Source organism: Prionailurus bengalensis, chromosome D3 (assembly GCF_016509475.1).
Source record: "Prionailurus bengalensis isolate Pbe53 chromosome D3, Fcat_Pben_1.1_paternal_pri, whole genome shotgun sequence".
Lineage (NCBI taxonomy): Eukaryota > Metazoa > Chordata > Mammalia > Carnivora > Felidae > Prionailurus > Prionailurus bengalensis.
This window is the reverse complement of record NC_057356.1, coordinates 21,422,824-21,438,311: the sequence shown is the minus strand read 5'-3', so window position 1 is coordinate 21,438,311 and position 15,488 is coordinate 21,422,824. Positions and strand designations below refer to the sequence as shown.

Genomic DNA, 15,488 nt, shown 5'->3' with positions numbered 1-15,488 from the left:
AAATTCTTCAGGGGCACCTGGGTGGCTCAGTTAAGCGATCGACTCTTGATTTCAGCTCAGGTGATAATCTCACCGTTTGTGAGACTAAGCCTTGCATCAGGCTCTGTGCTGTGAGCTTGGGATTCTTTCTCTGCCCTTCCCCCAGTCATGCTTTCTCTCTCTCAAAATAAACAAACATTAAAAAAAATTTTTTTTAACTATAGACACATGTAATAGTAAACACTAGTCTTCTATAATCTTCCTGAGAGAAAACCACTGGTAATAGTTTGGTATTGTGGAGATGTTTTCAGGCTTTTAATATGTATAATATAATTATTTTTATGTATGCAGAGTACATGCATATAGATGTATATGTTTTTATGTATGTCTACAAATATGTATGTGTGTGCATACATTATATATGTGTAAATATATACAAATTTGTATGCATTCTAACATAGGAGTAGTGGAAATACAAAAAAAATGTAACTTTAGAGGTGCCTGAGTGGCTCAGTCGGTTAAGTGTCCGATTTTGGTTCGGGTCAGGATCTCATGGTTTATGAGTTCAAGCCCCACATTGGGCTCTCTGGTGTCAGTGCAGAGCCTGCTCCTGATCCTCTGTCTCCTTCTCTCTCTGCCCCTCCCCCATTTGTTAGTGCTGTCTCTCAAAAATAAATAAACATGAAAAAAATTAACTTTAGAAAATGGTGTCATACATACTATGAGGTAGCTTTATTTTTTCACCTAACCACTTCTCTGGAACATCTCATTTCAGTATCTTCTGTGAAGTATCAGCTCCACTTCACAAAAAATGACTAGGTGAAGTTAGTTGAATTTAACCTATCCATCCCTTTGAGGGACATTTGTTGACTTTTATCCTCTTTTATTATGAACACGAGCGAAGTGAATTTCCCTATGAATATTTTTGCTAGCTAGTTTTTTAAAAACTGTGAGTGGTGAGGAGGAAGCACATGTTAATAAGCTGCAGAACTATGAAAAGAAATTCAAAGTGACTGACAGGCACCGAGTTCTTGAATTATCAGTCACCTCCACAGTGCCTGTTAGCATCAACACAATCTGCCATTGCTCTTGTTTTCTTTCTTATTACCTTTGTCCCCTCTTTATTGCCTCTACGTATCTTCTGCTGTGTTTATAACTCTCCTGGACAGATTTCAGTGAAACTAATATGCTCTGTTCTTATTAAGTACTAGGAATAACATTAAGTATTTGCTTATTTTATAACTTTTAATCTCCTCTATACATAAATGTGAAGTGTAGTTACTACTTTAAAAATATTTTTTAGGGCCACCTGGGTGGCTCAGTTGAGCATCTAACTTTGGCTTAGGTCATGATCCTGTGGTTTGTGAGTTTGAGCCCCACATAGGGCTCGCTGCTGACAGAGCCCGCTTTGGATCATCTGTCCTGCTCTCTTTGCCCCTCCCCTGGTTGTGCTCTCCCCAAAATAAATAAATATTAAAAAAATAATAATAATAAAAACATTTTTTTTAGTCTGATGAAGAAAAAAATGAAGAATAATTTTCAACTCATGGTATTTGAAAAGTCAGATTTTTATTTTACTTTAACCTCCTCAATTGGTAAGATCTGTAGTATAAAATTTTTAGCTTTTTTCCTAGTTTAAGTACTTTTTTTCCCTAGTTTAAATACTTCTAAATATTTGATCTGAAAATATGTTTTTATTCTATTCTGGTGTTATCAAATAATGAGCCATGCTTTTCTATGAGAATGTAACAGCAATATGAAACTAATTTGGGAACAAATACCAGCTCCCACATCATCATGGATTTTTCTCTGATTTTTGTTCATTGCCAAAGGTGTTACTATGAGCAGAGAATACTACGGAAGGTCTTTGAAGAATGGAAAGAAGAGTGGTGGGTTTTCCAGCGAGAGTGGAAACTCTGTGTTCGAGCAGACTGCCACTATAGGTCAGGTTTCATGTTATATTACTTTAATTTTGCTGATTCACGTTATGAAATAGTTATCTGTTGGCATATTTCTGGTCAAAAGGAGAAAGTTTTTTTGTCCCCCAGTTTTATTGAGATATAACTGACATATAACTGTATGAGTTTCAGGTATACAGCATAGAGGTTTGACTTACATATATTGTGAAATGATTACCACAATAAGTGTAGTTAACATCCATTGTCTCATAAAGATACAATAAAAAGAAATGGAAAAAAAAAGAAACAAGCTTTTTTTAGTTATAATGAAAAGTCTTAGGATTTATTCTCTAAACTTTTACATATATCATACAGTAGTGGTAACTATAGTTATCATGTTGTACCTTTCATCCTGAGGACTTATCTATTTTATAATTGGAAGTTTGTACCTTTTGACTACTTTCCTCCAATTCCTTCTCCCCCTACTCTACCACCCCCACCTCTGGTAACCACAAATATGATCTTTTTCTATGAGTTTTTTTGGTTCGTTTTTAGATTCCACAGGTAAGTGAGATCATACAGTATTTGTCTTTGTCTGACTTAATCATTCAATATAATGCCCTTAAGGTTCATCCATGTTGTCACAAATGGCAAAATTTCTTTGTTTTTTATTCCATTGTATATATAGACCACAACTTTATCCATTCATCCATCATGGACAATTAGGTCGTTTCCATATCTTAGCTATTGTAAATAATACTGCTATGAACATGAGGGTGAAAATATCTTTGCAAGTTAGTGTTTTTGTTTACATTAGATATATTCCCAGAAGTGAAATTGCTGGATCATATGGTAGTTCTACTTTTAATTTTTTTAGGATCCTCCATATTGTTTTCCATAGTGGCTGTAGCAATTTACAGTCTCCACATTCACACCAGCATTTGTTATCTTTTGTCTTTTTGATAATGGTCATTCTAACAAGTATGAGGTGATAGCTCATTGTGGTTTTTCATTTCCCTGATGACTAGTGATGTTGAGCATCTTTTCATGAACCTGTTGGCCTTACATAGACCTTCTTTGGAAAAATGTCTATTCAGGATCTTTGCCTATTTTTTAAAAAATGGGCTCCATGCCCAGCGTAGGCCTTTGACTCATGACTTCAAGATCAAGAGTTGCAGGCTCTACCAACTGAGCCAACCAGGTACCCCTTTGCCTATTTTTAAGTTAGATTATTTGGGGGGTTTGTTATTAAGTTGTATAAGTTCTGTATATATTTTGGATATTAACCCTTTATCAGAATTATGGTTTGCAAGTATTTTTTCCCATTCCACAGGTTATCTTTTTCACTTTCTTGTTTTTTTTTTGCCGTATAGAAGTTTTTTAGTTTGATGTAGTCCTACTTGTTTATGTTTATTTCATTGCTTGTGCTTTAGGTGTCATACCAAAAAAATCATTTCTAAGATGTGAAGGTGCTTTTTCCCTATATTTTCCTTTAGAAGTTTCATGGTTTCAGATCTTATATTTAAGTCTTTAATCCACTGCAAGTTAATTTTTTGTGAGTGGTTTTAAGATATGTGTCTGGTATCATTCCTTTACATGTGAATATCCTGTTTTCCCAACACCATTTATTGAAGAGATTGTCTTTTCTCCACTGAGTAGTCTTGGCTCCTTTTTCAAATATTAGTTGACCATATATACTTGGGTTTATTTCTGGGCTTTTGATTCTGTTCCATTGGTCTGTTTGTTTTCATGCCAGTACCATATGCTTTGATTACTATAGCTTTACAACATAGCTTTAAATCAGGAAGTGTGATGCCTCCTGCTTTGTTCTTCTTTCTCAGAATTGCTTTGGATATGTGGAGTCTTCTGTGATTCCATAGAAATTTTAGGATTGTTCTGCTTCTGTAGAAAATGCCATTGGAATCTTGATAGGCTTACATTGAATCTATAGATGGCTTTTGGTAGTATTACTTTAATAATTTTAATAATATTTTATTAGTTAACAATTACATAATTAATTAAATTACATAATGTAATATAATTTTAATAATATTAATTCTTTTAATCCACAAATGGAATGGATACCTTTACATTTCTCTTTTTTAATGTTTATTGTTTTGAGAGAGAGAGTGTGCACATGTGTATTCACACAAAGGGGAGAGGTAGAGAGAGAAGGAGGGAGAGAGAGTCCCAAGTAGGCTCTGCATTGTCAGTGCAGAGCCCTACATGGGGTTCAGTCTCACGAACTGTGAGATTTTCACCTGAGCCAAAATCAAGAGTCAGACACTTAACTGACTGAGTTACCCAGGTGTCCCTACCTTTCCATTTCTTTGTGTCTTTTTTGATTTCTTTTGTCAATGTTTTGTAGTTTTCAGAATAGAGATCTGTCATTCCCTTGCTTAAATTTATTACAAAGTATTTTATTGTTTTTGATGTATTGTAAGTGGAATTGATTTATTTCTTTTTTAGATAATTCACTGTTAGTGTACAGAAATGCTACTGATATGTGTGTTGATTTTGTATTCTGCAAAGTTTAATGAATTTATTTATTAAATATAATAGTTTTGAGGCTGAGTCTCTAGGATTTTCTATGTATAAAATACATAGAAACTGCAAATAGGCAGTTTTACTGCTTCCTTTCCAATTCTGATGCCTTTTACTTTTTCTTGACTGCTTGCTCTGACTAGGACTTCCAGTACTATGTTGAATAGGAGTGGTGAGAGTGGACACTTTTGTCTTGTTCCTCATCTTAGGGGAAAAGCTCTCAGGCTTTCTCCGTTGGGTATGATGTTAACTGTGGACTTGTCATGTATGGCCTTTATTATATTGAGATATGTTTGGTCTATGCCTAATTTGTTAAATGTCTTTATAATGAGTGGTTGTTGAATTTTGTCAAATGCTTTTTCTGTGTCTACTGAGATGATCCTATAATTCTTTTCTTTTATTCTGTTAATGTGATATATCACATTGATTTGGAGAAAAGTTTTGAATCATATTCTGTTTTGCTTCAACATATTTTTAGAGTAAGTAAGATCAAATTCCTAAATTAAACCCAAGCACATGTGCATGTGGGCACACACACACACACACACACACACACACAGACACCTTTTTAATGTAAGTTACCATTATGTGTTGGTAATGTTCATGATTTCAATAGTGTTTTCTCACTGACACTTCTGTATAATTTCTAATTCTGAGAGTATTCTGTTTTTTAAACTAATAAGTTGATTTAATTTTTATTGATTATGGGAGAAAATCTATGCCCAATAGCAGACAGTAAAAAAATAGAAATGGGAAGGAAAAAAAACTCTAAATCTTGACGTTAGTCAAGGGATAAGTAGAGGAAAATGTAAAAATGGGAATTATATTAAATACACATTTTTATACTTTTTTAATTTATTTTTTTTAATGTTTATTTAGTTTTGAGAGAGAGACAGAGCATGAGTGGGGAAGGGGTAGAGAGAGAAGGAGACACAGAATCTGAAGCATGCTTCAGGCTCCAAGCTGTCAGCACAGAGCCAGATGCAGGGCCCAAACTCACAAAACATGAGGTCATGACCTGAACTGAAGTCAGACACTCAACCAACTGAGCCACCTAGGCACCCTTTTTATTATACCTTTTCTAATAAAAGATTAATGTACCTTATACATCATATCTTCTTAAAATAGTATTCACTCTCATAATCTTCTTTATTTAGGTTCTTTGGGTCAGAGTTTCTGATTTGTAGATATTTCAGATAAAATATAGACAATGTTGAATCATTCTAATAAGGTGGTAGAGTATGAAATCAAGTCTTAGTCGGGGCGCCTGGGTGGCTCAGTCGGTTAAGTGTCCAACTCTTGGTTTCAGCTCAGATCATGAACTCAAGGTTTTGTGAGTTCAAGCCCCATGTTGAGCTCTGTGCTGACAGCACAGAGCCTGCTTGGGATTTTCTCTCTCTCTCTCTCTCTCTCTCGCTCTCTCTCTCGCTCTCTGCGCCCCTCCCTGCTCATGCTGTCTCTGTCTCTCTCAAAAAAATAAATAAATAAACTTTAAAAAAAAATCAAATCTTAGGACATGAGATAGTGAAAATATGGAAGGGCTGACAGTCTTTCTTTAAAAAAAAAAATACTCATTTTGAGAGAGAGAATGCAGGCATGAGCAGGAAAAGGGCAGAGAGAGAAGAAGAGAGGGAATCCCAAGGAGGCTCTGAGCTGTCAGTGCAGAGCCCTATGTGGGACTCAGTCTGCTGAATTGTGAGATCATGACCTGAACCAAAATCAAGAGTCAGAGACCACCAAATGAGCCACCCAGGTGTCCCAGGACTGACAGTCTTAATGGGTACAGTGTATGTCTTGAGAAGGAAAAGACAAAGGAAAAGTGTCATTGACCATGTTTTAGTGCAGAGGAAAGGTATAATGTTTTATATAATGTGGATGATTAAGGTGATAATATTACTGTCATTCACAGCTTTGCGAATGCTGAAGGTGAAGTTATTCTTGGATAATTCCAGCCTATTTTTCCTTAATGATTCTATGTGGTGAGGAGAATGACTCTGCATTAAGGAGAATAGGTTTCACTTTGATTGTGGGAAATGAAATTTTTAGCTTAAGAGATAGGTAAGACTTTTTTATATCAGAATCATCCATGTTAATATCTCCTGAGTACAGAATGGATTTGGTATATTGAGTTAGGAGTTTTTTTGGTTTAAAGAAATACCATTTGCTTTTTTTCACCTCCTCAGATATTACTTGTACAATCTGATGTTCCAGACCTGGAGGACCTATGTGCATCAGCGGCAAGAGATGAGGAACAAGTACATGAGAGCTGAGAATCATGGTGAGAAAAGGAAGTACATGTCTAAAAAAATTCCTTCATTTATTTGATTTTTTTTAATGAAGACTTAATTTTTTAGAGCAATTTTAGTTAGCTTCATAACAAAATTGAGAGGAAGATTACAGTGATTACCCATTTATCCCCTTCCTCCCACATACATAGTCTCTCCCACTATCATCATCACTCACCAGGGTGGTACATTTGTTACAATGAATCTGCATCCACACATCGTTATCACTCAAAGTCCATAGACCTCAGGGTTCACTCTTGGTGTTACACATTCTATGGACATGTATCTCATTACGGCATCAAACAGAATATTGTCACTGGTCTGAAAATCTTCTGTGCTCTGCCTATTTAGTTCATCTCCTCCCCCTTGCAACTTTTAACTGTGTTCATAGTTTTGCCTCTTCCAAAATGTCATATAATTGAAATTATCTAGTATGGATGTAGCCTTTTCAGATTGGCTTCTTTTACTTCGTAATATGCACTTAAGGTTCCTCCATATCTTTTATGTCTTGATAGCTCATTTCTTTTTAGTGCTGAATAATATTCCAATGTCTGGATGTACCACAATTTATCTATTTCTAAGAAGGACATCCTGGTTGCTTCCAAAGTTTGGCAATTATGAATAAAGCTTCTGTAAATCTCCATGTGCAAGTTTTTGTGTAGATATAAGTTTTCAACTCCGTTGGGTAAATACCAAGGATTGCAGTTGCTGATCATATAGTAAGAGTATGTTTAATTTTGTAAGAAACTGCCAAACTGTCTTCCAGAGTGTCTGTACTGTTTTGCATTCCCACCAGCAATGAATGAGAATATCTGTTGTTCCACATCCTCACCAGCATTTGGTGTTGTCAGTGTTTTGGATTTTGGCCGTTCTAATAGGTTCTTGTAGTGGTATCTTGTTTTAATTTGTATTCCCTGATGACATATGATGTGGAACATCTTTTCATATGCTTATTTGCCATTTGTGTATTTTTTTTTTTAATTTTTTTCAACGTTTTTATTTATTTTTGGGACAGAGAGAGACAGAGCATGAACGGGGGAGGGGCAGAGAGAGAGGGAGAGACAGAATCGGAAACAGGCTCCAGGCTCTGAGCCATCAGCCCAGAGCCCGACGCGGGGCTTGAACTCACGGACCGCAAGATCGTGACCTGGCTGAAGTCGGACGCTTAACCGACTGCGCCACCCAGGCGCCCCACCATTTGTGTATTTTTGTTGAGGTATCTGTTAAGGTCTTTCGCCCATTGTTAAAATTGGATTGTTTGTTGTTGAGTTTTAAGAGTTCGTTGTATATTTGGGATAACAATTTTTTTTTTATCAGATGTGTCATTTGTAAATATTTTCTCCCAGTCTGTGACTTGTTTCCTCATTCTCTTTACATTGTCTTTTGCAAAGCAAAAGTTTTTAATTTTAATGAAGTCCAGCTCATCAAATTTTTCTTTCATGGAAGATGCTTTTAGTGTTGTATCATACCCAAGGTTATCTGAGATTTCTCCTATGTTATTGTCTAGGGGTTTTCTAGTTTTGTGTTTTACATTTAGGTCTGTAGTCCACTTTGAGTTAATGTTTATGAAGAATGTAAGGTCTGTGTCTAGATTCTTTTTTTGTTTTTTGGTTTTTTTGCATTTTTAAATCGAATTGTTTCCGCACCATTTGTTGAAAAGACTGTCTTTACTCCATTGTAATGCCCTGCTACTTTGTCAAAGATAAGTTGGCTGTATTTACATGGGTCTGTTTCTGGACCTTCTGTTCCATTGAAGTATTTGTCAGTTCTTTTACCAATATCACTTTGTTTTGACTACTGTAACTTTATAGTTAAGTCTTGAAGTCAGGTAGTGTCATTCCTCCAACTTTATTCTTCTTCTTTAATATTGTGTTGGCTATTCTAGGTCTTTTGCCGCCTATAAACTTTAGAATCTGTTTGTTGATTTTGGTTGGAATTGCACTGAGTATGTAGATCAAGTTGGGAAGATCTGACATCTTGACAATATTGAGTCTCCCTATCCATGATAATGGGATATCCCTCCATTTATTTAGTTCATTGATTTCGTTCATCAGAGTTTTTCAGTTTTCCTCACACTGACATTGTATATATTTTGTTAGATTTATACCTATTTCATTTTGGGGGGTGCTAATGTAGATTCTATGGGATTTTCTATGTAGATAGTTAAGCCGTTTGTGAACAGAGACCGTTTTATTCCTTCCTTTCCAAATTATTTTTATTACACTGGCTAGAGCTTCCAGTAAGACATGACATAGGAGTGGTGAGAGTGGACACCCTTGCCTTGTTCCTGATTTTAAGGGAAAAGCATTCAGTCTTTAACCATTAAATATGACGTTAGCTGTAGGGTTTTTTTTTGGTAGATGTCCTTTATCAATTAAGGAAGTTATTTTTTATTCCTAGTTTTCTGAACACTTTTATCATTAAGAGGTATTGAATTTTGTTGGATGATTTTTCTGTATCTATTGAGATGATTCACGCTTTTCTTTTTTAGTCCTTTAATATGGTGAAACACATAGAGCAATTTTCTAATTTTGAACCATTCTTACATTCCTGAGATTAATGCCATTCTTTATATATTCCTGGGTTCAGTTTACCAACTGTTTTATTGAAGATTTTTACATCTATGTTCATGATGATATTGGTCTATAGTTTTCTCTTGTTGTAATGTCTTTGTCTGGTTTTAGTTAAGCGGTAATCCTGGCCTCATAAAATGAGTTGGGAAGTGTTTCCTCATCTTCTACTTTCTAAAAAGGATTTGTAGAATTGGTATTATTTCTTCCTTCAATATTGGTAAAATTCTTTAGTGAACTCATCCGGGCCTGGAGTTTTCCTTGTTGGAGAATTTTGAAGTTTGAATTCAAGTTTTTGAGTAGATGGAAGACTATTTAGGTTACCTATGAAGCAGTTTTGGTAATTTGTCTTTCAAGGAATTAGTCCATTTTAAATATGTTGTTTAATTTATGGGCATAGAGTCATTTGAAGTACTCCATTATTATAATGTTAATGTCTGCAGGGTCTGTAGTGATAGCTCCTCTCTCATTCCTAATATTGATCATTTATATCTTTAACCTTTTATTCTTGGTTAGTGTGACTAGAGCTTTATCAGTTTTATCTGTCTTTCAAATAACCAGCTTTTATATTCATTCTGTTTTTCTGTTTTCAAGTTCCTTGATTTCTGCTCCTGTCTTTATTATTACCTCACTTCTGAAGGTTTGGTTTCAATTTGCTTTTCCCCCCCTAGTTTCTTAAGATGTAAGCTGAGATTACTGATTTGAGGCTTTTCCTTTTTTCTAACACAAGCATTTATGGTAATAAAGCTTCCCTTAAGCATCGTTTTAACTGCACCCCCCCCCCCAGATTTTAATATTTGCAGTTCTGTTTTCATTCAATGAGAAATGTTTTCTAACTTCTGTGATGACTTCCTTTTTGACCCACAGGTTATCTAAAAGTGGGTTTAGTCCTATATTGGAGATTTTCTAATACCTTTCTATATTTATAGAGATAGTTAAAAATAGGAGAGGAGTTAAGAAGGCAGAGTAGTATGGGGACCCTGAGCTTGTCTCATCCCTGAAATACAGCTAGATCAGCATCAAGCCATTTTGAACACCTAGGAAATTGATCTGAGGATTAATGCAACAATCTGCATGATTTGAGCCAGAGAACTTGGCAGGTATGCAGTGTGGAGAAGTGAATTGGGGGAGAGAAAAGTCGTGGGGCTGCTGAGGGTTGGGAGCCATTTTGACGGAGAGAGGACAGAAAGAGAAAGGAGGAAAGTGCAGTGTATCAAGATCACACACAAAAAAGCACTCTACCCTAAAGTAGCTGGAGAGAGAGAAAGGGTAAAAACACTCACGGGGGACTGGACAAGAAATCTGTTCCCCAAAACCATTGATGAAGAGAAAGGACAGGGTTTCAATATCTCCAGGACTCTATAAACAGTCGAGCACAGAGTTTGAAGTTTCAGAGCTCCAGTGAGGAAGATGGGCCAATCCCCAGGAGGAGGCAGTGTGATCTGAGGGGTCCATGTGCCACATGGAGAAAAGTAGTTCCCTTACTTGGAAAGCATTTGGTAGAGGCTATATAGCCTTCCCTGTGGGCAAAAATCCAGCAGACCCCAGAGAGCTGCAAAGCTTACTGATATTGGAACAAAAACACCAGAGTGCGGCAAGACCTGGTGGTGGTTGTGTGTTATTTACTATAAACTCTGAGTCTCTGCCACCGTCAATCATGCAAACGTTTTCTGGGGCAAGTCAATACCTGGCCATTGCTCCATGAGACACTCCCCCAGAGAATCACCATGGGTCCAAGCCATGGGGTCTCTGAAGTATGAGATTTTGAAACACATCCCCATTTGAGATAAAACTCTGAAGGGAGGTGCCACCTGGCTGGCAGACAGCTTGGACACAGACAGGGTAAAGGAGGGGGGAAGACAGTTGCCTGAGACAAAGGAGAAGTGATTGATCATGTGTTTGTGAGGGCACGAAATTCCTGCACCAGAGACTAGAGAGCTGGGTGAAGCCATTTTTACCTCTAGCACACACACAGATCAATCCCAGTGAGCTAAGCAGCACCACCAAGTGGAGAACAGAGCCATCACACCAAGCCCCACCCACATGTGCTCTCCAGGCACATCCCCCAGAATAGGAGCACAAATCCCTTCCACCTTCTTAATCTAGACTATAATGTGCAGAGTTTCAATTCTAGGGGAAACTGGATGTAATTTCATCCAGATTTCATTCTGTTGGCTTGTTCGTTTTTGTTGCTTCTGTTTCTGCTTATGTTGTTTGCTTTTTTCTTTCTCTTTCTTGGGTACAGAAAGAGCAAATTAATTTTTTGGTTTTTTATTCTAGTTTATTTTACTCCATTTTATTTAAAAATTTATTGGGGCGCCTGGGTGGCTCAGTCGGTTAAGCGTCCGACTTCAGCTCAGGTCACGATCTCACGGTCCATGAGTTCGAGCCCCGTGTCGGGCTCTGGGCTGGTGGCTCAGAGCCTGGAGCCTACTTCTGATTCTGTGCCTCCCTCTCTCTCTGCCCCTCCCCCATTCATGCTCTGTCTCTCTCAGTCTCAAAAATAAATAAACATTAAAAAAATTTTTTTTTTATTTATTTAAACTTTTTTTTTTGGTCTATTTTTTCTCTTTTTTATCAAGCTTCTTTCAACAATCAGACCCAAACACATCTGGGATCTAGATTCTTTTATTTGATTTTCTGCTTTGTTTTTTATTTAAAAATTTTTATTTTTTATTAATTTTTTTCTTCCTCCAAAATGACAAGATGGAGGAATTCATCCCAAAAGAAAGAACAGGAAGAAATGATGGACAGAAATTTAACCAACACAGATATAAGTAAAATATCTGAGCTAGAATTTAAAACCATGATTATAAGAATACTAGCTGGGGTTGAAAAAAAAAAGCATAGACGACACCAGAGAATCTCTTTCTGCAGAGATAAAATAAATAAAATCTAGTCAGGCTGAAATTAAAAATGCTGTAACCGAGATGCAATCTCTGATGGATGCCATGATGGTAAGGATGGATGAAGCAGAGCAGTGAATCAGTGATACAGAAGATAAAATTATGGAAAATAATAAAGCAGGAAAAAAGAGGGAAAGAAAGGCAAAAGGTCACAATACAAGACTTTTTTTTGTCATTTATTTATTTTTGAGAGAGAGAGCATTAGTGGGGGAAGAGCAGAGAGAAGGAGACACAGAATCCAAAGCAGGTGTTAGCACAGAGCCTAACATGGGGCTCGAACTCATGAACTGCAAGATCATTACCTGAACTTAAGTCAGACTGAGCCACCCAGGTGCCCCAATCACAATACCAGACTTACAGAACTCAGTGACTTATTAAAGAGGAATAACATGTGTATTATAGGAGTCCCAGAAGATGAAGAGAGAGAAAAAGGGGCAGAAGGTTTATGTGAGCAAATTATAGCTGAAAAACTTTCCTGATCTGAGAAAGGACACAGACATCAAAATCCATGAAGCACAGAGAACTGCCATTAGATTCAACAAAAACCGACCATTACCAAGGCATATCATACTCAAATTCACAACATACACAGATAGGGAAAGAATCATGAAAGCAGCAAGGGGAAAAAAGTCCTTAGCCTACAAGGGAAGACAGATCAGGTGCACAGCAGGTTTGCCCACAAATACATGGCAGGCCAGAAAGGAGTGGTGGGATATATTCAGTGTGCCCAGTGGGAAAAATATGCAGCCAAGAATTCTTTATCCAGCAAGGCTGTCATTCAAAATAGAAGGAGAGATAAAGTTTCCCAGACAAACAAAATCTAAAGGAGTTTGTGACCACTAAACCAGCCCTGCCAGAAATCTTAAGGGGGACTCTGAGTGGAGAAACAAACAAAACAAAACACCAAAACAAAACAAAACAGACCAAAAGCAACAAAGACTAGAAAGGACCAGAGGACATCACCAGAAACATCAACTCTACAAGCCACACAATGGCACTAAATTCATATCTTTCAATAATCACTCTAAATGTAAATGAATTAAATGTTCAATCAAGACAGGATACCAGAATGGATTAAAAAAAAATAAGACCCATCTAAATGCTGCCTATAGGAGACTCATTTTAGACCTAAAGACACATGCAGATTGAAAGTAGGGGGATGGAGAACCATCTATCATGCTAATGGACATCAGAAGAGAGCTGGAGTAGCTGTACATCTATCAGAAAAACTAGATTTTAAAACAAAGACTGTAACGAGTTGAAGGACATAATATCATAATTAAAGAAGAGCTAACAATCGTAAATACTTATGCCCCCAACTCGAAATCACCCAAATATATAAACCAATTAATCATAAATATAAACTCATTAATAAAATACAATAGTAGGAGACTTTAACACCCCACTTACAGCAATGGACAGATCATCTCAGCAGAAAATCAACACAGAAACAGTGGCTTTGAATGATAAATTGGACTGTATGGACTTAACAGATATATTCAGAACATTTCATCCTAAAGCAGCAAATACCCATTCTTCTCGAGTGCACATGAAACATTATCCAGAATAAATCACATACTGAGTCACAAAATCAGCCCTCAAGAAGTACAAAAAGATTGATATCATACCATGCATATTTTCAGACCACAGTAGTATGAAACTTGAAATCAACCACAAGAAAAAATATAGAAAGACCACAAATACTTGGAGGTTAAAGAATATCTTATTAAAGAATGAACGTGCTAACCAGGAAATTAAAGAGGAAATTAAAAAGTACACGGAAGCCAATAAAAATGAAAACACGACAGTCCAAAACCTTTGGGATGCAGCAAAGGCAGTCATAAGAGGGAAATACATAGTAATCCAGGCCTTCCTAAAGAAGGAAGAAATGTCTCAAATACACAACCTAACCTTATACCTAAAGGAGCTGGAAAAAGAACAGCAAATAAAGCCCAAAACCAGCAGAAAATGGGAAATATAAAGATTAGAGCAGAAATCAATGATATAGTAAAAAAAAAAAACCCAAACAACAGAACAGATCCACAAAACCAGGAGCTGGTTCTTTGATAGAATTAACAAAATTGATAACCCCCCAGCCAGATTTATCAAAGAGAAAAAGGAAAGGACCCAAATAAATAAAATCACGAATGAAAGAGGAGAGATCACAACCAGCACCACAGAAATACAAACAATAATAAGCGAATATTATGAGCAATTACATGCCAACAAATTGGGGAATCTGGAAGAAATGGATAAATTCCTAGAAACATATAAACTACCAAAACTGAAACAGGAAGAAATAGAAAATTTGAACAGACCCATAACCAGAAAGAAATTGAATCAGTAATCAAAAATCTCTCAACAAACGAGTCCAGGGCTGGATGGCTTCCCAGGGAAATTCTACCAGACATTTAAAGAACAGTTAATACCTATTTTTTTGAAGCTGTTCCAAAAAATAGAAATGGAAAGAAAACTTCCAAACTTATTCTGTGAGGTCAACTTTACCTTGATTCCAAAACCAGACAGACCTCACTAAAAAGGAGAATTACAGACCAATTTCCCTAATGGACATGGATGCAAAAATTCTCAGCAAGATGCTAGCAAACCAAATCCAACAATATATTAAAAGAATTATTCACCACGATCAAGTGGGATTTATTCCTGGGCTGCAGGGGTGGTTCAGTGTCCACAAATCAATCAATATGATTCATCACACTAATAAAAGAAAGGATAAGAACAACATGATCCTCTCAATAGATGCAGAAAAAGCACTTAACAAAAAATAGCCTACTTTATTGATAAAAACCCTTAAGAAAGTAGGAGTAGAGGGAACATACCTCAACATCATAAAGACCATATATGAAAGATTCACCGCTAATATCATCCTCAATGGGTAAAAATTGAGAGCTTTCTCTCTAAGGTCAGGACCCGTGACAGGGATGGCCACTCTCACCACTGTTGTTCAACATAGTACTGGAAGTCCTAGCCTCAACAATCAGACAACACAAAGAAATAAAAGGCATCCAAATTGGCAAGGAAGAAGTCAAACTTGCGCTCTTGCAGATGACATGATACTCTATGTGGAAAACCCAAAAGGCTCCACCAGAAAACTCCTAGAACTGATAACATGAGTTCAGCAAAGTCACAGAGTATAAAATCAACATACAGAAATCAGTTGCATTTTTTTTTCGTTTTTTTTTTTATTTATTTTTGGGACAGAGAGAGACAGAGCATGAACAGGGGAGGGGCAGAGAGAGAGGGAGACACAGAATCGGAAACAGGCTCCAGGCTCTGAGCCATCAGCCC

General features: G+C 36.6%; 1 protein-coding gene across 10 annotated transcripts in view; it reads left to right on the top strand.

Annotated features, from left to right (window-relative positions):
• Positions 1–15,488, top strand: part of SFI1 (SFI1 centrin binding protein) — a 106,279-nt gene that overhangs the window by 34,051 nt on the left and 56,740 nt on the right. For 8 of the 10 annotated variants that reach the window (XM_043559188.1, XM_043559186.1, XM_043559185.1 and 5 more), the window contains 2 exons: positions 1,812–1,922; positions 6,605–6,699. In XM_043559188.1, the coding sequence (XP_043415123.1) occupies positions 1,812–1,922; positions 6,605–6,699 (206 nt within the window). The remainder of the gene's footprint in view (positions 1–1,811; positions 1,923–6,604; positions 6,700–15,488) is intronic. The other 2 variants (XM_043559190.1, XM_043559189.1) reach the window with 1 other exon arrangement.